At 42.5% G+C, this 20634-nt stretch overlaps 2 protein-coding genes across 2 annotated transcripts in view; both read right to left on the reverse strand.

Moving 5' to 3' along the window:
* egf (epidermal growth factor) overlaps nt 1-8435 on the reverse strand; it is a 31432-nt gene extending 22997 nt beyond the window's left edge. Inside the window, exons 1-7 of the mRNA XM_020701754.2 lie at nt 8058-8435; nt 6022-6221; nt 4680-4861; nt 2636-2863; nt 2371-2561; nt 2181-2294; nt 1844-1966 (exon numbers count right to left, since the gene is read on the reverse strand). Of these exons, the coding sequence (XP_020557413.1) occupies nt 1844-1966; nt 2181-2294; nt 2371-2561; nt 2636-2863; nt 4680-4861; nt 6022-6221; nt 8058-8190 (1171 nt within the window). The 5' untranslated portion in view covers nt 8191-8435. The remainder of the gene's footprint in view (nt 1-1843; nt 1967-2180; nt 2295-2370; nt 2562-2635; nt 2864-4679; nt 4862-6021; nt 6222-8057) is intronic.
* A 6616-nt stretch (nt 8436-15051) lies between these two features.
* lrit3 (leucine rich repeat, Ig-like and transmembrane domains 3) lies at nt 15052-20228 on the reverse strand. The gene is made up of 4 exons (XM_004086550.4): nt 19813-20228; nt 18760-19226; nt 16667-16972; nt 15052-16584 (listed from the first exon to the last, which is right to left on the reverse strand). The coding sequence occupies exons 1-4, from the start codon at nt 19926-19928 to the stop codon at nt 15578-15580; spliced, it is 1896 nt and encodes a 631-aa protein (XP_004086598.1). The 5' UTR covers nt 19929-20228; the 3' UTR covers nt 15052-15577.
* Nucleotides 20229-20634: the final 406 nt, after the last annotated feature.

Consider the following 20634-nt stretch of genomic DNA (forward strand, 5'->3'; position numbering starts at 1 on the left):
TTTAGTCACTTGAGCGCCAAAAGTAGTTTGTCGGCGTGCTACACGAGAAAAGTTGTGTGTTGAACATTTTGTTGCAAATGTATAAGGGATGAGTGCAGGGACAGAAGAACAGATGGAAGAATGGGGAGAACATGCAAACTCCAGATGGAAAGGTTGCCCATTTCTGTTGTTTTTCACATCCCCCAGCAGGGACTTGAACTGGGGGCCTTCTTGCTGTGAGGCAAGAGCACTAACCACTGTGCCACTGTGTAGCCCTTGAAAAAACCGACCAAAATTAACCAATTCATCAACCCCCACCCCTTTCCACCGGGCCACAGTAAAATCCCCAGGGGGGCACCGGTCTGCAGCCACATAAAGGTGGGGTAACACTGATGTAAAGGACAGTGGAAGCCTGCAGCAGCAACGGCTGCACTGTAATCTCTGCAGTCATGTTCATTGCATGGCTTCTTCTCTAGGCAAAGGTTGGGTTAAAAATAACTCAGAAATAAGCTGCTGACAAGAAATGTTCCCAACTGCAAATGTCACCTCATCATCTAATCTGATTGTGCAGGAGCTCCTTCCCCATTGTTATGAAGGAGTGGGATTGAAATAGATTAGGATTAGAGCCCAACACATGTAGCAGCAGGCCATTTTTAGCAGTGGACGTGGGAATACAACAGATATTTTGGGGTTGGGTTAAATATAGTTGGAAGTGTTCAAAAAAGAAAGCCTTTTTGCTTGATTTAGAAACAGAAAAGTCTCTGAACCTCTTGAGCTGCTGTCATTGCCACTTCACACTTTGTCTTGACCATTGACTGTTTTCATCTCTGCTGTGCTCCATCGGCTTTTCTGCCTGGATTTTCCAGCTCATCAATGTCTATGTTTTCTTTAAATTTCATCTGTTTTTTCCTCCAATTCACAGACAAATGATGGATCAATTTCTATTGAACTAGGATCAAATCCCTGTTTCCAATGTTTAACACGATAAAGAAACAAAAATGTATCCCAGTTTTCCCAAAAATTCAGCAAAAATGTCTATAAATAATAATAAGGTACCATTTGGAATAAACATAATATAATAAACACAACTCTGCTGGTAGACAGGAGGACTACCTATAAAAGATAAAATATCTCTATCAAAAACAGTTTTAGAACCACTTTAAACCACTATAACCCTTGTGCTAACCGATGGGGTCCAGATGACCTGTTCCTTACACTAACGGTTCTCCCTACCATGACAAAGGTGGATAAAGGTAAAGAGGATTTCATGTAATCCATGGACACCAGTGAAGATCAAATATCATTAAAGAAAAAAGGTTTAGCACACTGTCTTCTGGGGTCTAGATGACCCCACTCCCAATGTTAAAGTGCCTAGGATAACACAAGGGTTAACATTTAACCACACTTAACTAACTCAATCCAAGGCCAGCTGGAGCTGTCACCTTCACACCAGGTTATGCTCTGTTATCACTTCAGGTGTTTTGCTGCTGTCCTCAGTGTCTCAAAGAACCTTGTGTTTGGGTTTACTTCTTGACCTTTGTGCTGTCACGTTTGAAGCTATACAGCTTTCCTTTATTTTATACAGTCATTATGTCTACATTGATCAAGCCTTCATGTCTTCTGCACTTTGGTCTTTCTTATGAGTCCTGATAACCTGATTTGACCTCATTGACACTGATTTTCCTGAGAACTCAAACATTTCTTCCTCTGATGGCCTCTGATGACCACTGAGCCAGTTCTTTCTATAGCGACCTACAGTGGACTCAAAGATCTCAAAAAGAAACAGGCAGAAAAGATTCAATAGGGATTAGCAGATGCTATGGATATTCTCCTTTGGTCAAAGGCAAAGAGGAGTTTGAGGTACCTTTGCATGTTTTCCTGTCAGGCAGGAGGCCGTATCCTTCGGGGCAGGTACAGAAATATGAGCCGGGGATGTTTTCACAACCGAGAGAGCAGCCGTGGTTCCAGTGGGCGCATTCATTCACATCTGCAGAGAGCAAACCAATGTGCTTGTGTTTTCAGTTTTTACTCAATGCTCATCTACAAAGGCCACTTTGTTTTTTGGAGACACCCTGGCAGGAATATAGTTTAAATTTTCTTTCAAAGCTTCAAACAATTGTGTTCTAACTGTGATCCATCAATGGAGACATGTAATCTGTCTTCCATTGACTTTATTACTAAGTTTTCCTTGTTGTACAAACCTTCACAGTGGGTGCCCTGCTTACTGAGAGTGAATCCTTCACTGCACTGACAGACGCCAGGCTCTCCTGGACTGGAACACACGTTCACACAGACGCCACTCCTCTCGTCACAGCCTGTTCAAAACAATGCCTGTCTGCGTGAGTGAAACAGGAAGTTGAAACACATGAAATGAAAAACAATAAAGTTCACCTGAAGACAGCGACGTTGGCTGATTGAGAGGATGCACCACCTTCAGGGCAACAGGAGCTTTTGTCATTGGTTTGATGTTAACGTCCAGTGGCTTTCCACCAGTGTACTTGTTCAACCGCTTCACCACATGTGACCTGGCATCAGTGTAGTAAAGATGCTCCAGGAAAAGTGACATTGCAAATGAGGGAGACCTAACAGGCAAGACAATATTTATGAAATATTTCATTCCTTTTTTCTCAGAATGAAAAGGTGTGTGCTTCCTCACTGAAGCGGCAGGTCCATGATGTGGAGGACCTTTCCACTGTAGTCACAGGAGGCGATGGCGCTCTCTCCCTGCAGACCAAACTGAGCCCAGAACAGCCTCCTGTGCTGGTGGTCGATGGTCAGTGCTTTGAGCTGCTCTGCTGACGTGAGCAGAGTCATTATGATCCGACCCCCCTCATCAGACCGCTGGACACTGGAGACCATCCCAAAAGAAAGCCAAAACAAAAACCTGCAAATATTGGTTTCCATTGAAGGAAGACTTTACTAATGTGCTTTTAACTACAAAAAAACAAACCCTAAAGTTCAGAATCAACACTTTTTTTCATTATCATAAAACGTCTTTCATGAAATGAGTAGGTCAAATAGCATTTAATGATCATGTCAGCTGTATGATCACATTATTGTAGGTTTCTGATTCATAGGGTCAGGTTTTATGGTTCACTTTCCACTTTTATATCTGAAAATGTAGGAAAGGGTGACAGCGTGGGACACAGCATGAGCCCAAAATATGTTTTTTTGTTACAAAGTATAACTAAATAAATTCTATTCAGTTGCCCTTTTTTGCAAAATGGACGCCGCCATGTTGGAGCACATTGACGTCAGTAGGCAGTGATTGGTCCGAGTTGGTCTTAGTTGACGTTTCCATGGCAACCGCTTTCACCAATCAGGAGTGAGCCTGTTTGTAGTCCTCCCAGCCTTCAACTTAAATGAAGGCTTGAGAGAATCAGTCAATCAAATATTTTGAATGTTGGAATGAGAAGGTCAGCAGGTCCACATACTTTTTTAAGGCATCTAATTTGTCAGTTTATAACTTAAATAAGTTGCAATAAAGGAATTATATCATAAAAATATTAGGATTAATAAGAACATGTTAAAAAAACAGCTGTTTTTATCTCTATGGAAGTCCATGGGATATTGGCTTCTTGGAGCCAGCGGGTATACTTCCTGTTTGGAATACCAGGGGGAGGGGTCACTCAGTCCAGCTCATATACTGTCAATGTGACAGACTAGAACAGTTGAACTGTGGAGACTTGATTTTTGATCAACACATAAAGTCAATGAAGTCTTTCAGATCAGAATTTCCTTCCTGTCGAGATAGGTGGGTTTTGCCAATTGCTGATCCGAGCATGGTGCATGTAAACAATTAATTACAATTATGGATCATTACTGCGCTGTTTTTACGTCATGCGGTGTATTACGGTGTGTCTCCCGGTAGAACTGTGTCTCTGAGCAGAGGATCGGCTCTGGGACGGTGTGAGTTAACAGAGGAGGCTTTTCAATGCAGAAATTTTGCGCAGTCCATAGAAACCATGCAAACAATCATGTGGATTTGTGTTACCAATTGTGTCCAGACAAAATAAAGGCTGATGTTATTACCACATATTAATGTGCAGCCATTGTTGGCACATGACTAGTAATCCTAACCCTTCTTCCGGGTCTCGTCGGCAAAGAATAAAGCATTGGCCACACAGATTAAAAAAAATTATGAGCAAACAGGGACTTAATAATAATCATAATAATAATAAAAGCATGCTTAGATGACCTTCTCATTCTATGCAGCAGCTGTGTTTGTTTACAACAAAGCATTTTCTTCTTCTACGGTCATTTCCGGTATTTTAGAGACTTCTGTGGAAGTATGGCGTATGTGAACATTCGTTACAATCCAGTAGAGTTTTTCTGAGTCCATGTAAACAGTTCAATTCTAATCTGACCTTTGATCCGATCAAATATATTTTGCACATACTGTATAACCACTGCTACTTGACAAAAGCTCCCCTCCTGTAAACACTGTAAACATATCAGGTCTGGTCACTAAAAGGATCTGATAACCATTTATCAGAATGTTGTAGTAAAATGTGGTTGTGTAAGCAGGTTGTGTAAGCAGACTCATTGTTGTGATTGTGTGTCATCTATAGAATCAGATTAGAAAGGTATGAAAACACAAATACTTGAAACACCAGTCTAAGTTTTTGATATTTCTGATCTTCTTCTCAAAGGTTGTGTAACTGGATGTGGATGTGTATATGAAAAGCAAAGCGATTCACCTGAAAGTTGGGTCAACACTGATGGAGCTTGGTTTGGTTAAATTCCTTAAAAGTGTCCTCTCATTTTTTCCATTCGTATCCATTCTCCGTACCTCCCCCTTCTCCTCACTGGTCCAGTACACAAAGTTCCCTATCCAGTCCACTGCAAGGCCGGAGATGTGTTTGTCAAAAGAGTACAGTTTCTGGAACACAGACATTCATGAAATTGATTTAATTAGAAACATAAGGACAAGCTCCAGATCACAACAGTGAGGGTTTTTCTGCTCCTGAATGGAGATCAGTGAATCTCTGACTGATGACTTTGATTGTTTTGCTGAACAATGATCCTCTATAAACTGCCCTGACTTTAACATGCACCACCCTCTTTAACATTGCTAAGAACCCAGCTCAGCCCGTCCATAGCAACGCCATTCCTCGACAACAACCCGCTTCCCCTGAGAGATGGCGCCCCCAAGTACCCAAATACTCTGCTCTGGAGAGATTAAGAAAACCTAGCATCAAAAGCTGAGGGTCTCAAATGCCTTCAGACCTCCTTTGACAGCACAGTCTCAGTTCTCATGGCTCAGACTGCTGCTAAATAGCAGTAAGCTTGTGTAATCTGAAGTAGATGTCAGGAGTTGTGTCTGTTCTGACAACCAGACATCGGATTCTTTCAGCTTTGTAGCATCTTACAAATATCTGACATAAATCTACATGAAGACTTGTGCCATCTCCCTGTCTACACTGAATTGCTGCAGGTAACAAACCTCCTAGTCCCATCGCACCTTCTACTTACTGCTTAAACTGGTACCAATAACCAGTTGCAGGCTTGCGTTTTGGTACCACTTTGACTATCTGTCCACTGTTGGTCTAATATAATCCAGACCTATTGTGCTTCACAACACGCAAAAGCATCTTCACAATTTTATATAACCTTAGGAGATTTACATTGAATGAAAAGGCTTTTTCATTCTCTGTCCAACGGGACATTTACTGGCATATTTTTTTTAATGAACTATTCCTGTTTGATGTGAATTTTTGCAGAAGTTCAGATTTTGCTGTTTAAGGTAAACTTTTTTGTTAACTAAAGTGCTACAGCTGTTTTGTGTAAATATATGTCTCATGAAGGAATCCATTTATTTCAATTAGGGTAATTTACATAAATAAACTGAGAAATAAACAGAAAACTGGTGCAGTCCATGGTCTCAGTCCATGAAGCGTGAAAAGCAGCTCCTAATGCAAAATCAAAAATTGATTCCATGTTCGGATGATACTATGAATGGCTGATCGGTGTGTAGGAGACGTCTGCATCTTCCTATAGAGCAGGATCCCCACGCTGAGAACTCTGCTGTCACATGATCACCTGTCTGCGTGCTGCTCTCACTGAAGCTGTGTAGATCACCCCCGTCCTCCTGTCAGCCCAGTAGACACTCTCTCCTTTGAAATGAAAGTCGAGTAGGACGGAGCTTCCCACTGGGGACACGAGCCGCTTTTGGTTCCTGCCGTCCAGGCCAATCCGATGGATGGATTTCCCATGGCAGAACATCAGGAAAGGCTGTGAAGCTGAGGGAAATCAAGCATCAGGGTCTCTGAAATTCTTCTCTGGTTCTGAAGCCCAGAATTCTGTCTGACAGAGACTTTCCTCTCCTTACTCCACACGGTCAAAAATCTGATATAATGTAAGAAAAAACGTAATAACTTTTAAATAGATATTGTTCAAATAGGCTTTTTTTAGCTGCTGCAGAAAACCGGCACCAGCTTTATATTTTACCAAAAGCTTTTCTCCATATGATTGAGAAAGAAATTACTAGGAAATCATATGCAAGTCCACAAAATAAAGTTTTTGAGGGACATCTTTTTATTAAATAAAAATGTGTCAACAAAGAGTGTTTGTCTGTAACTGCAGGAACCTGACAGTCTTCATGCAGCTTTCAACATTTCAGTTTCATGTTCTAACTGTGTCACTTCTCTACTTGTCAGAATAAAAGTCTCTTTGTAACGAGGAAAAAAATTGAGCAATCACAGATTGTGATGCAGGATCCCTCATCTTCAACAGGTCAACAAATAGATTCACTTGTTTTGCGTGGGCTCAGTGAAAGGTGGAAGCTCTTTGTCTTCTGTATCTGTGGCATCAGGAGCTGACACCAAAATTTTGCTCTTTTACCTGATGCCCTTGACTGCCTGTGAGCTAATGTCAGCTCAGTCATGTGCATCCACAAACACTGCTCTGAACTCTTGGGATCATGGCAGACAAGAAGGAACAGCAGAACAACATTATGACACGTCTGGTCTGAGGTCACTGAACTGCTGCATTCTGGAATCCAGTCTGATGAATCACTGATTCAAAAGCTCACAGTATTCTTCTGGGTGTGTACAATGATGCATCATTTCAACTAACGCAGGTATCTGTATTTACCTGTTTAACCCTTGTGCTATCTTAGATGACCCCACCTTTACATTGACGTGTTCTTCCTACCATGACAAAGGTGGATAAAGGTGGAAAGATTTCATGTAATCCATGGACACCAGTGAAGATCACAAATCATTGAAGAAAAAAGGTTCAGAGCACTGTCTAGTGGGTCTAGATGACCCCACTCCCAATGTTAAAGTGCCTAGGATAGCACAAGGGTTAAACGTTTAATTTTGCTTTTAAAACTCAGTTAACAGTTCACAGACTGTTCAAATCAAATCAAATCAAATCAAACTACTTCTCGACCGCCGCGCCAGCGCCCCCCCCTCCCCATGCATCCTTTGCATAACACGATGTCCGCACAGAGGACAAATAGGCTCCTTTCACTGCGCTGCAGGACAGAGCCCTTTAAGAATTCATTTGTCCCCTCAGCTATCAGGCTGTTTGAAATGAAATGAACTGCTATTTTATGAATTGTTATTTTGTTATTTACTGTGTGTGTTTGTGTGTGTTTTGCTGCCGGATACCAGAATTTTTCCCTTGGGAGATTAATAAAGTTTTATCTATCTATCTATCTATCTATCTATCTATCTATCTATCTATCTATCTATCTATCTATCTATCTATTATCTATCTATCTATCTATCTATCTATCTATCTATCTATCTATCTATCTATCTATCTATCTATCTATTCTATCTATCTATCTATCTATCTATCTATCTATCTATCTATCTATCTATCTATCTATCTATCTATCTATCTATCTATCTATCTATCTATCTATCTATCTATCTATCTATCTATCTATCTATCTATCTATCTTTTTTTTTTTTATCTATCTATCTATCTATCTATCTATCTATCTATTTCTATCTATCTATCTATCTATCTATCTATCTATCTATCTATCTATCTATCTATCTATCTATCTATCTATCTATCTATCTATCTATCTATCTATCTATCTATCTGGCGGTCACACTAACCTGTGCAGCTGCCGTTCCCCTCGGTTCCTGACAGCCACCCATCCCAGCATGCTGGCCCCCGCTGCAGGGCTTCTGAGCTCTGCAATGCAGAGCACATCATTGCTGCTGCTGTTATCACTGCAGCAAACATCATCCAATTCTTTCCTTGCTCTTCACTGTGGCTCAGGCATTCCCAGTATCTTCTCCAACATGGAAGAATTCCCAAAAGTTTTCCAGAATTTTCCCCCTGATTCTGAACATCCTTTTAAAGGCCAGGAGATGTCACAGTGAAAGAAGATAAAGTCCCACTGAGAAACTTTCAGACTCCTCAATGAGGTGGCTAGTCCTGTCACTTGAGTGTCCAACCCCCACCAGGATAAGTGTGTGAAATCCTGCCCTCTCCCACTTTGGGCTCTTAGGCAGCCAGTCTGTTTTGGAAGCAAAGATGGAAATTCCTGACACCCCTGTGGTGAATTTTACACATGCTAGTGCCACACTGGAGCAAGACCTTCTCAAAGCTGCAGCCAGGTTCTCCATCAGAACAAAATGTGAGAGTCTGGTTGAAAAAAATGAAAAAAAGCTCCCAGCAGCATGTCAGCGTATGTATGTAGGAGTGGACAGTGTTTTGCTGGGAAGTCAGACCTTGTGTGTCTGTGGGAAGGAGAGGTGGTAGATCAGGACGTTAATGTGAGTGTTTGCTACCAAACCCCTTATTATGCCTACAGTAAGATAATACAGATGACACACACTCAGCAGGCTCTGTTTTACAGTTTTCTCAGTCTCTTTAGTACAATTCTCAGATCAGAATTGAAGTTTTCAAATATGTGTGTGCATTTCTCAAAACAATTTGTACAAACAGCAAAACACTATGGATTTCTTGCAAAAGCCTGTAACTTGCTCAAAATCTTTAGTTCATCTCTCAAAACTAAGACTTCATGTCATTGAACATGTCAGTACCATCAGAATGTCAAGTCCTTGTGTCATTGTCTACGAACAAGACAGTCAAATTACTTAGTCATGTTGTCAATATAACTGTGTACTTTAGAGGGAGGTTCTGATGTAAACTATGGCTAAAGTTTTGATGGTAATTATTGTAAAATGTAAGTTACACCTTTTCTGTTTGATTGCAAGAGACTGGACAAGATTCACATTTACACTTTTATTGTTCATATTGTAAGTTGTTGACAGACCATGTCATACCAACATAGAAAAAACCCACTGCAAACAGTAACACAAAGGGAAAAGAAGACAGGACAATATTCTGTACAACAGTACAGGCAGTGCAGTAGGATTTGGTGTGGTCTTCCTACACCTCTTGTCGTTCCTGTATGTTAGGCCACAAATTCTCATCCACATCACAGTGAATGTCCTCTCTTGCAATACAGCGAAATATGTTTGTCACATTATGACAACCTGGTCAACCATTTTGCAGTTAATGACTTATACGATGAACTAATGACTAGGTGTTTTGAGGAGTAAGACTATTGCACAGTGAACTATATAATACATTTTGATCAACATGACATAAACAATTGATAATGTAGCAAAAAGCACAGAATTGTACGTAATCATTTGCATGGATGTACCAAAGCAATTGCAACTTGTTCAAAGAAGTGAGAAACTGCTTTTATGATGTGCACAAGTCACATCATGATGTGAAGATTGAACAAATAGTTTGTTCAATCATTTCCCTTTTCCTCAGAATTTCATTCTGATCTGAGAATTGTACTAAAGCGACTGAGAAAAACTGTAATGGTAGCAACATGTCAGACCATCTCCTGTTGAAGCTCAGCTGAGTCATTAGAGAACGGTGGAGCAGATTATCGTTAAATTGTTTGTCCTCTTCTTTCCAGGAGAACAACTGACAGAGGTCAGGAACGGTTGCCTGCATTCATGTGACCAGGAGACCGTCATGAACATCGGCACCAAGCAGCCTCGAATGGAAGCAGAAGATTTATTCTGCTGAGAAAGCTGCCTTGTGTTCAGCCTGATGTGAACATCCTGAAGGTTGCTGACCTTAACCCACATTTCACTCTGTGCAGACAACAATACAAATGCTAATGCACATAATTTAATAGTCTGCTGCGTGTCTCACGTCACACATGGGCTGCAACCAGACATGTTCAGGAAAAGGGAACAGCCTTCGGCTGCCAGGTTCCTCAGTGGTGGAACGTACTCTGTCTTTAAGATTTCACACTTTCCTTTGAAACAAAACAGCTGGGGATTGTTCTGTCTGACAGCAAGTGCAGATTGGATTAACTAAGTTTTTCTATAACCATAGTGATCACCAACCTTTTTAAGGCCATGGATCAGTTTAATGTTAGACAATAGTTTCATGGACTGGTCTGTACGAGGCTGAAGTGGCAATCCAATTATTTTATTTATTTACATTAGCTTCCAGTTTTCCTTACTGTAACTCACGACGGTAACTTTTATCTTCATACTCTGTAAAATATCTGCTTCGGCATGAAACTTTATCTATACTTTAAGGAACCATTAAAATGTGATTTAGATATAGATCTTAAAAAGTGACTAAAACTGGTATTTTAAAAAAATCATAAAGTGAATCCACCATTTTAACTACTTTATTAGCAGCATCCTTGTAACATTAAACAGTTGGTTGCTGAATATTATGCATCACTATTACGGTTTGTGGAAACAACTTTTGCAATAAATCCATATGTGGTAAAGACTCCTGGTTTTTGTCTGTTACAGAAAATGCAGCTTATGTGTTTTCTTTGAAGTCGAAGGCATTTCTCCTGTTTCTTTAAAACTTTCCTAAAAACGCTTGTTTTTTGTTTCCTTTGTGGGTTTTAAGTCAGCAGTTGGTGCAGCTTCTTTAAAAAAAAAACTAGCTGATGGATTTTCATCACGTATCTGATTTGACGTGAACTGATTTGACGTGCATCAAGAATGAGTCAGATGTAGAGAGAAACCAGTCGTTTTCCAAAATAAAGAGTCATGCTCGGCTAGGACGAGAACAGGCCCAAGTGCTGAAACCCAGAAAGACAAACACTGGAGATGGCGATAATGGATTTATTTTAGTCTTTGGTGGTAGAGAGCTTGGCAGCAGCGACGTCACCAGAGATGGAGTAGTGAGGCGTGGAGAGGAAGGTAAGTTTCTTAGGAGGCAACGTGGAGAGGTGAGATGCAGGTAAGCAGAGTTTGGTGTTGGGAGAACGGGCTTGGCGTTCTTGATGGATGAAGTCAGAGAGCGGTTGTAACTTGATGCAAGGAGTTGATCTTGAGGATGAGGATCTTGTGACTGGACCCAGGTCAGCACTGTGGATGAATGATCTCTGTAGGCAAATCGAGAGCTTGAGTTAGTCAAGAGCATGAGATATACGAGGTTTGAGATGGGTTCGACCATGTATGCACCATAGTGGGCAACAAAATGGCGATGAATATTGTACTGGAGCCGTCTTAAATACAGAAGCAGGTGATGAGGTAAATGCCGACAGCTGGGTCCAATCTGGAAATGAAGCAGAGAAGAGAGGGGGGAGGAGACGACTCCCAGAGGCACCATGAAATAGAGCTTCCTTCAGATTCAAAATAAAAATGTAAAAAGTGTAAGTTGTGTTCTTTAGGACACAACTTTAGGACTATATGTGTGTTGTTTTTTTCTCTGCAAACCGATACCGACTGTCTCATGGACCGGCACCGGTCTGTGGCCCAAGGATTGGGGAATACTGCTAGACAGATGCTCGTGTGATTTTGTCTTTGTCTGTCTCTGCATCATCAGATGCCCTCTGACCCCCCTTTATAATGAAAATGCTTTATAAATTTTTTTTTTTTACATAATTGAAGTAAAACTTGGCTTTTCGTGATCATCTCTTCACAAGTGGCGCAAATAGTCCAACATGGAGCAGATGACTTTGTCAATCCAGATTAACTAGAGAGATGTGAGTGAATGCTGCTGAGAGTCATAAAAGTGTGTTAGCCCCGCTGTCGACAGCATGAGTAGGGGGGGGGTGTTGTGAGGTTCAATAGTGTGCTTGACTGTGGCAGCAAAGCTGAAACTGAACTGTTGTACATTCAGCTCAGAGACACATCTGCTTCACACAGTCTCAGGTTAACGTTCAGACGAAACACAAACAGTCCTGATGAGGTTTGAAGTATTATTGCCCACAATACTCAATAAATCACTGCAACAGCATGAGAGACATTCTGGTCTGGGCCAACCGAGTAAGGACTGGCCAACTGTAAATGCTTTATATCTACATTAAGCTTTTGTACCTTCCTCAAAGTGAACCAGAGTTAGTTTCCCCAGATTATCCGGAACAAATTTTCAGTCAGAATACACCCAAGTGGACCCTGGTCTACATCCAGGAACTGCTCTCTAGCCCATCTTTGGAGGTGGTCTTGGTTCGTTTCCAATGGGACTGAGCTCCGGTTCACTCTGAGTTTCCTCAGTGTGAACATGTTTCATGCCTGGACCGCAACAACTGGACCAAAACAGCCACTGTAGCCGTGCATTATGATGTAGAGAGCCACGAAGAAACGTGAAGCATTGATGAGACTCAGCAACTCCGGCCGGATGAATGCAGACTCATTAAAACAACTTTTAACGTGACACACAATGGTTCTCACACTGTTTTCCCGACAATTTATCATAAACACTTATCATGGTACCTTCTCAGCTGTCGTCTCCTCAGTAACAGCCTTGCAGAGTGACTCCACCATACCAAAGTAGCAAGTAAAAAATGTAGTTCCTGAAGAACACACGTACTGTATGACTGAAGAGATCTTCTGTCACATTTTTTTGTTTACAAGCTTTGGTTTGAAACAGAAATGTCTGGTTTAAGAATCCAGACCAAATTAAGCGGACTCGATCCGGATGATATGATTTTCTAGTCTTAATACACTGTTAATCCATCTTCCTCCGCTTATCCGGGACCGGGACTTTGTTAAAGTCAAAGTCCCATTCACCCACACACATTCACACACTGATGCCATGCAAGGCACTAATCAGACCAAGAGCAAAGTGGGGTTCAGTTTTCTGCTCAACACATTGACAGGCTGTACAGTGGTGTAGTGTGTGTGTCACAAGAACAGGCAGACAGTTGGATCCAAATACAGCAGGTTTATTAGCTCAGCTGAAAGTCCACAAAGCTAAAACAGGGTCAGGCCGGCAGGAGTCGATAACAGGCATAAGGTCATCAGATCAGTGATGGGTAATGAAGGCAGAAAGGCACAAATAATACTTCGCGCTGAGCTCAGTACAGTGCTTAGCTATGCTGAGGATGAGAGTCAGGTGTGTGGCAAACACAAAGTCCACACTGGGAAATGAAGTGCTTTTAGTACTCTAGAGATTGCTCCTGCTCCTGAACTCCGGAGGACAGAGTTCTGACAGAGCCCCCCTCCTGTAAGCGGCTCCAGAAGTGAGGGGCCCTCCGATGCCAAGGTCGACCACGGGGTCGAGGTGTCAGCCTGTCCAGGTGGCTTTGGTGGAAGTCGTTGATCAGGCTCTGGAGGCTCTGCGTCGTTGTGCCCATGGACAGAACATCAGTTGACTGGGGGAGCAGGGATCGCTTTCAGTGAAAGGAGGGGTGTGGACTACCAACAAGCTCACTTATGATTGGCGACTGTAGTTGCCCTAAAAGCAGACTCAGAATCCCTTGATCAATCACTGTCAAGAGGTTTGGCCTCATTTAGCAATAGCCGGATGTAAAGCCTTTCTATTGATAACGTTACACTCTCTTAGTCTAGTGATAATATATTGTGGTGATGGTGACAGACACAATGGGCCCACTGTCAGATCAGGCAGCATGAGGAATTGTGGGATACCCTTCAATTTGCCTGTCTGGGCCTGGGACTCTGTTTTGCTCTTAGTTATTTTATTCTGTTGTGTTTATTTCTTTCTGCACCATGTGTGAGTGGGAGGGAGAAGAGGGTGATACCCTTGTGCTGAAACGTGTGTCCCATACTTAAACACTAAAGTGCATCCTGACTGATCTCTCAGTAAGACACGACTGATGTTGATGCATGATTGATGAGACTTGTGGCACACATGTGGGTGGGCAGGCATAGTATAATTCAATTAATTATGATAATAATGTTTATCTTTTCTTAAAACAAGAATCTTAATTGTTTATATCTTTGGAATCTGGCATTCGAGGTACTCTGCAGAGTTATTTTAAGAAGTGGCAGTACTGTACTTAAAGCACTGTTAGTCATTTAAGAGTAGGTAACTTTGTAAGTTTTTATTCTGTGCTGCTGTTCTTAGTTTATCTGGATTTACTCCACAACCTGTTTGAAACGTCAGAAAGAATAATGATTGTGATGAAATATTTCTCAGAATAACCCCCAAAACACCCTTATGCACAGTATAGCTCATGAAACGTGTCTTGTAAATGAATTCATTTTCCTCTCAAAGTCAGAGAACATATTTTGTGGCTTTTCTTTGTGCAGCGGCTCCTCAGAGATGTCACTGTCACGGCTGAATTCACTGTGATTTGAGAAAAACCTGAACCCTCAGCTGTATGAAGATGCAGGGCGAGTGCAAACCTTGAGATTGCTCCTCATCAGAGGAGGATTCTGTCTGACCAATCACAGACCAGCATTCTTCTTATGTCACTATTATGTCAGCTTGTCTGGACCTCAGCTGAGGTGATACAAAGTAGGAAGTGAAGCTCTACTTTTGAGAGAAAAGACAAACACATGTCTGTTCACTGTCTTGTCAAAATAAGTTGTTTGGTATTTGTTTTTAGCATTATGTTACACCCACATTTTGAAGTGTTGTTTTAGAAGTCCTGAGAGCCGCCAGATCAAAAGGAATAGCAAACAATCAAATCTAAAAAGGTCCTTTTGGGATAATTTCCTAAAACAATTTTCCACCCAGATGAAACATGAGTAGCACACTTGAAGGTTTGTTTATCTACATCCAAATTCATAATCATTTATTCATTTAATGAAGAAAGGAATTGGTGAAGAAAAGTCTTCTAGACCAGAGGCTCTGTCAGCACAGCTGAAGAATTTTACGTTGAGGGATTATGTGGAAGTGTTAAAAACGGAGTAATTTGCACATATATTCAGTTTATTAAAAACCAAAGAGTAGACAGACACTGACATGCAGATTAGCATATAAAGTGGCAACGATGATCAGATAAGTCACATCCTGTTGTCTATCAAACACACTGACAGAACTGCCATGTCTATTAAGGCATCAGTCATGAAGCGACAGCGGATGTGATGGAGATTATTGTCGATCTTTTCGTACACTTAGGAACTTTTGGCATTGAAGTGAAACCAAACTCTAAAAAAACTGACACACACTTTCCCGGGATAGGATTAGCCTAACGTTTCCATTTCTCTGTTGAGAGTAAGGCTCAAAAACAGGATTCTGCTGAAAGATTCAACAGGTCCAACTGCACTTTTATCATAAATCAGCCTCTATCAAGAGCTTTACTGATCACATCTCCATTTTCAATTATGAAATATTCTGGTGTGTATTGTTAATAACCCAATTTGTCTGATCATTTCCCTTTTCCTCAGAATGCTGAAAGGCAGAGTATTTGGTCTGATTGTGATGTGATGTGGAGTCAGCAGAGATACTCGGAGCGCGAACTGTCGTAGGTCATCTGTGAGTCGATGCTGGACCGGGAGCACAGCAGCAGCCGCTCTGAATCGTTCGTTGGTCTTCTTGCCCAGAACTCGGACGGGTGAGAGTTCAGGGTTCTTTGTTTCATTGAAATTGTCTCAAACTTGACATAACTGTCTTTTTCCAACTCCTCTGTATCTAGCTCTGTGGTGCCTCTTTTGCAGTAAAGAGCCAGAATCTTGTAGACCAGCAGAGCGATGAGAGGCAGGGCCAAAGCACAGGCAATGATGCTGATGATGAAGAACAGCTGGTTCTGGCCTCCACTGTCTGCATCGTCCAGGGTGTAGAAGTCAATGCAAGGATCCTTCGCTGCAGGGTTAACTTTTGCTACGAGACAGACAGAGTACCTCATCCCAGGGGAAAGTCCATCCAGGAGCACCTTTCCAGTCCCTGCTTTAGTCTCCACTGTTCTTTTGGAGTCGTCCTCACCGTAGGGTGAATACACAACGGTCAGAGGGGCATCATTCCGTACTCCACTCACAGTCCAGAGCAGCACAGCACTGTCAGCTGTCTCCTCTACGATCTCCAGGTCTTTGAAAGGCTGTGAAGCATCCCTTTTGTTGCTCTTCTCATCTGCAGCGAGTTTTCTCCCGTTGCCCCCCTGGGTTTTGGTCTGCTTCAGAGAGTCCCTCAAAGCAGAGCTGGGGGTGGTTCTGGGCCTCTTCTGGACCCCAGAGAGCACAGTTGATGATCTTGGGAAGGCCGTGGTGAGGGCTAAGTTGGAGACAGCTGTTGGGGGGGTGGCTGTCGTACCAAGTCCAGATACAATGCCCGGCTTTGGGGGTGGGACAGTGGTGCTGATGGTTCCAGCAACAGACAGAGAGATGGTGGCTTCTGCAGAGCCAGCCACGTTCTTGGCTTTGCAGCTGTAGTTTCCTGCATCTTTGTTCTCAATTCCATGCAAGCTCATGATGGACCACTGGATTCCTTCCCCAGGAGATTCCTGAACTGGAATGGAGCAAGGACACAAAGTCAAGACAAACTGGACAGGATGCAGAGTTTTCTGTTTTAAACTTAACAGGGTTCTTACCTGTGTTATCGATGGCTGTGCCGTCAGACCTGGTCCAGTGAAGGGTGGGTGTTGGAGATCCTGTTGAATCACACCTCAGGAGAACATTGCTACCCAAAGAAGAAGTGATCTTGGTTGCCGATGTCATTACTGATGGTTTCACGCAATTCTCAAGCTCAGCACGTTGAAATAGGACTCCTGCTAGACTCTCTGGTGCAGCACAGGTCAGGAACAGGTCCATCAGAACCACTGGAGTGATTGCCATTTTTGAAATCTCTATCAGTTTTGAGATTCTACAGTCACAGAACCAGGGGTTGTCCTGGAGACCTGGGAGGAAGAGAATAATTGGGTTTATGCAGCTTATGTGTCAAGCATGCTTCTTGATCACTTTGTGCATTTTTCACTCAATGTTCTGGTTTATTTATAACAGAATTTAAGAACTTTTGCAGCCCTAGTTCTATAGAAACCAAAACTGTAAAAGTAACTCAGGTGAGGCGACAGGAAAAAGTCAACCCCTCAGCAGCAGGCTGACTTTGGAGCTGACAGTCTATTTTAAACCTCAGAGGAGCTTTAGTCTTCCTTCCTACTTTGCTTTAAAAAGCAATGCAGAGTTAAAGCTAACGTAAACAAGCAGGAGGACTCCCAGTGCAGCTTCTTCCAACACCTCATGCACACAATGGCTATTTGTGCAGGTGCATGGTAAGCTGATCAACCCGATTAGCCTGTCTTAACAGTGGTAAAGCGCCTAAGCTGCCTCTGGCCTTCCTGCAGTCTGGAGTGACACAGTTTCTGTTAACTGTGCTGAAAGAAAATGACAAATTCAGGACATAGACATTCTGATCCGTCTAAATTTCTAATCTCTGTGGTCTTTATACATTTCTTTCCATGGAAAAACAGAATTTGAAGGAAAAACTATTTATTTTAAGAAATAAAATGCATTAATTTTCGTGTTTGTTTATCTTCATCTTTTCTAAGAATCTTTTAAGTGTCCTACAATATAAACCTATCCTGTACAAATATCATAAACTGGAATTTAGCTTACAGACTACTGGAGATTGTTCTGGTCCCGGGCCCCTAAAGGACAGTGCATTTATGTGTTTTTGTTTCTGTAGGTGATACAAAGGGGGACATGTGATGATGGTCCCACCTGGCAGAACCCAGGAACTGGACCAGCCAGGGAGCGGGTCGTTTTTCTCATTGTTTGTGGTTCTCAAGTAACCCTTGTGCTATCCTAGGCACTTTAACGTTGGGAGTTGGGTCATCTAGACCCACTAGACAGTGCTCTGAACCTTTTTTCTTCAATGATTTGTGATCTTCACTGGTGTCCAAGGATTACATGAAATCTTTCCACCTTTATCCACCTTTGTCATGGTAGGGAGAACACGTCAATGTAAGGTTGGGGTCATCTAAGATAGCACAAGGGTTTTTAAGATAATCTCAGAACCTTCCAGCTGCTTCCATGTTTCCTAACTCAGACTCAGAGGTGCTGCTGTCTGCAAACTCGTGTGGATTTATCCACAGCTGCTGAGGCTGTGGAAGAGTGGGCGCTTCTTCAGCTCTGACTGACTCTGCAGCTGATTCTAGTAGAGTTTATTTCTGAACAATTGTGTACACAAACAAGCTTCACTTCCAAAAAGTCAAGGCGAGTACGGTTTTAATGACGTGTTAAAGAGCAAACTCAACATTAGGTTAAAAAGCTGTTTGAGTTTTCATTTGGGTTACATAAAGTTGAAATAATGGTTCATTTTTATAAAACATCTTTGAGAAAGTGTTGTAACCTGATAATGTTTGTAAAATCCTTTGAACTTTGACAATACAATGCATTAAAATGTAAAGAGATGTGAATCAAAGCACCAGCTTTTTATCAGCTTCCATGTCTGCTCTCATTCTAATGCTTGGTTCTGGTTGACCATCCTGCAGGTAATCTGGATGACTAAGTAATGTAAATAAAGTGAGAACTTTGACACTATCCTCACTGACCTAGTTCAGCTCCGCCCCGGAGCTGGTGCCCTCTCTGCTGTAAGTTCCTGAAGTCATTACCAAAGTCCCAAAAGTGTCCTGGCGTGGCTTTAATATCCTGTAAAACCGAGCCAGACAGAACATTTTCTTCTTACCTAACACGACTTTCTGAGAAGCATTAGAAGACACCGGTTGTCCATTGAACGGGGGCCAGATGTCCATGAGATCTGACGGCAGAGTTGTTAACTTATTGCTGGACAGATCCAAGTAAGTGATGTTGAGAAGGTATGGGATGGCCTCAGTGGGAACTGTGGTGAGCCTGTTGTTGCGAAGGTCCAACGTCCTCAGTCTTGGCATTTCTTTTAGAGACTCCCAAGGAAAAACAGACACCATATTTCCATCCAGCCTCAACTCATGAAGGACTTTTAGGTTGTAGAAACTTCCAGTGTCTACTGATGTTATGGAATTGTAGGTAATCCAGAGGTACCGTAACTCCACCAGGTAGTAGAACGCTTCTGTTTGGATTCGCCGCACTGCAGTTTTCTCTATGCGGAGTTTGATGGTATCCACAGGAACGTTGACAGGGATTTCCGACATGTCTGGGTCATTGCAGAGCACGGATCTGAAAGGGAAGCATGTAGAAAAGATTATGGGTGACTCCCCCTGAGGTCTGATTAGACCTCTGTCCTTTGGTTTGTTCTTCTATTGTAGCATTGCTCAGCACTGGAGGGATGCTCTCCAGCTGAAGGTCAATGTTAGGGTCAGAGATAAATACTGCAGCCATAAACTGTGATCACTAAATAAACGTTCTGATCACAGTCGAGAGATTGATTCATGAGCATTTTAGAGTCCTGCAGAATATCTGCTGATGTTCTGTGCTCCACAGGAGCTCTCTGTACACAGTTCAGAGGAGGCCATCAGGCAACAGCACAGACAGGACAGTGCTTGAGCAGAGGCTTCAGACAGGAAACAATTCAGAGATCAAACTTGTGTTTTCTTCAAAGTGGACCATTTTGATGAGAAATTTGGTTAACAGTCATTAAACTCTTCTGACCAGCAGTATGACTGGACTCACATCTGGGATGATCATCGTTACTCACAAGAACTGACTGGAGAGCTTCAATAAGTATTCATCAGGTTTCCATCTATACGGGGTGATTTTTTATATTTTTCCTGCTTGTAAAGCTGCTGAACACACACTCACATACCTGGTTCCTGTTCCGTCGCTGCGTCCGTGGAAAACGCAGGTACACTGGGACGGGCAGAAGGTTAGAGCGGTCCTGAGGCAGAGGAGTAATACATACAGGCGGAGAAGGAGACGCATGATGTCACCCAACGCACCCAGAAAGCTCACATCCAGGAGATAGCAGGAGACAAGACATCAGGGGTCATCGAAGGTCAGAAGATTCCCCCAAGAAAACAAAGCAAAGGTGAGAATAAAGGAAAGAGCCCTGAAAGTCCATCGCGCAGAACGGACTGAGAGTCCAGGACAGGACTGTCAGCTGACAGGTGACCTGTCAGCTGTGATTAGCCATGGGGCGGTGAGGTGGGTGGGGATTAGGGAAGGATTTCTTGGGCCTTGCCGGGTAACGCCAGCTCAACAGCAAGAGCTTGCAGCCTCGCCCCTCTGGGTGTTGGCCTCTCCGGATCATCTGTCCCACCCCCCTCCCGTTTGGACTTGTTGTTCATTAGTGTGGGGTTCTTCTTCACGTGACTCCGCAGCCGTGCTCCTTCCATCATCATTCAGTTCACCGTCCTCCCTGTTTGCTCCTGACGTCAACGTTGCAGGATTCCTTCAAGGCAGATCTGAGAAAGAGTTATTGGGCATTTCTTAGAGTGGGAGTGGGGGTGTGTCTCACACCAGGCTGCAACGCGTCGTTGTGAGAATGATTTATTATCCTGCAGGGAACCGGCCCACCTGAAGGAAGCTGCAAATTTAACCTCTCAAAGGTTCTGAGTCTCTTCTGTTTGATATCCTCCATAAAATAAATAAACATTTTATAACAAATCCATTTAAATTAAAAAATATA

Source organism: Oryzias latipes, chromosome 10 (genome assembly GCF_002234675.1).
Source record: "Oryzias latipes chromosome 10, ASM223467v1".
NCBI lineage: Eukaryota > Metazoa > Chordata > Actinopteri > Beloniformes > Adrianichthyidae > Oryzias > Oryzias latipes.

What these genes read in the sequence shown, in the direction of transcription:
- lrit3 (XM_004086550.4), bottom strand. Translation starts at nt 19,928, where the DNA reads ATGCGTCTCCTTCTCCGCCTGTATGTATTACTCCTCTGCCTCAGGACC. An exon ending in TTCTCAGAAAGTCGTGTTAG is followed by an intron (nt 16,973 to 18,759) that starts GTAAGAAGAAAA and finishes TCTTCCTCCCAG; the next exon opens with GTCTCCAGGACAACCCCTGG. An exon ending in CACAGCCATCGATAACACAG is followed by an intron (nt 16,585 to 16,666) that starts GTAAGAACCCTG and finishes GCTCCATTCCAG; the next exon opens with TTCAGGAATCTCCTGGGGAA.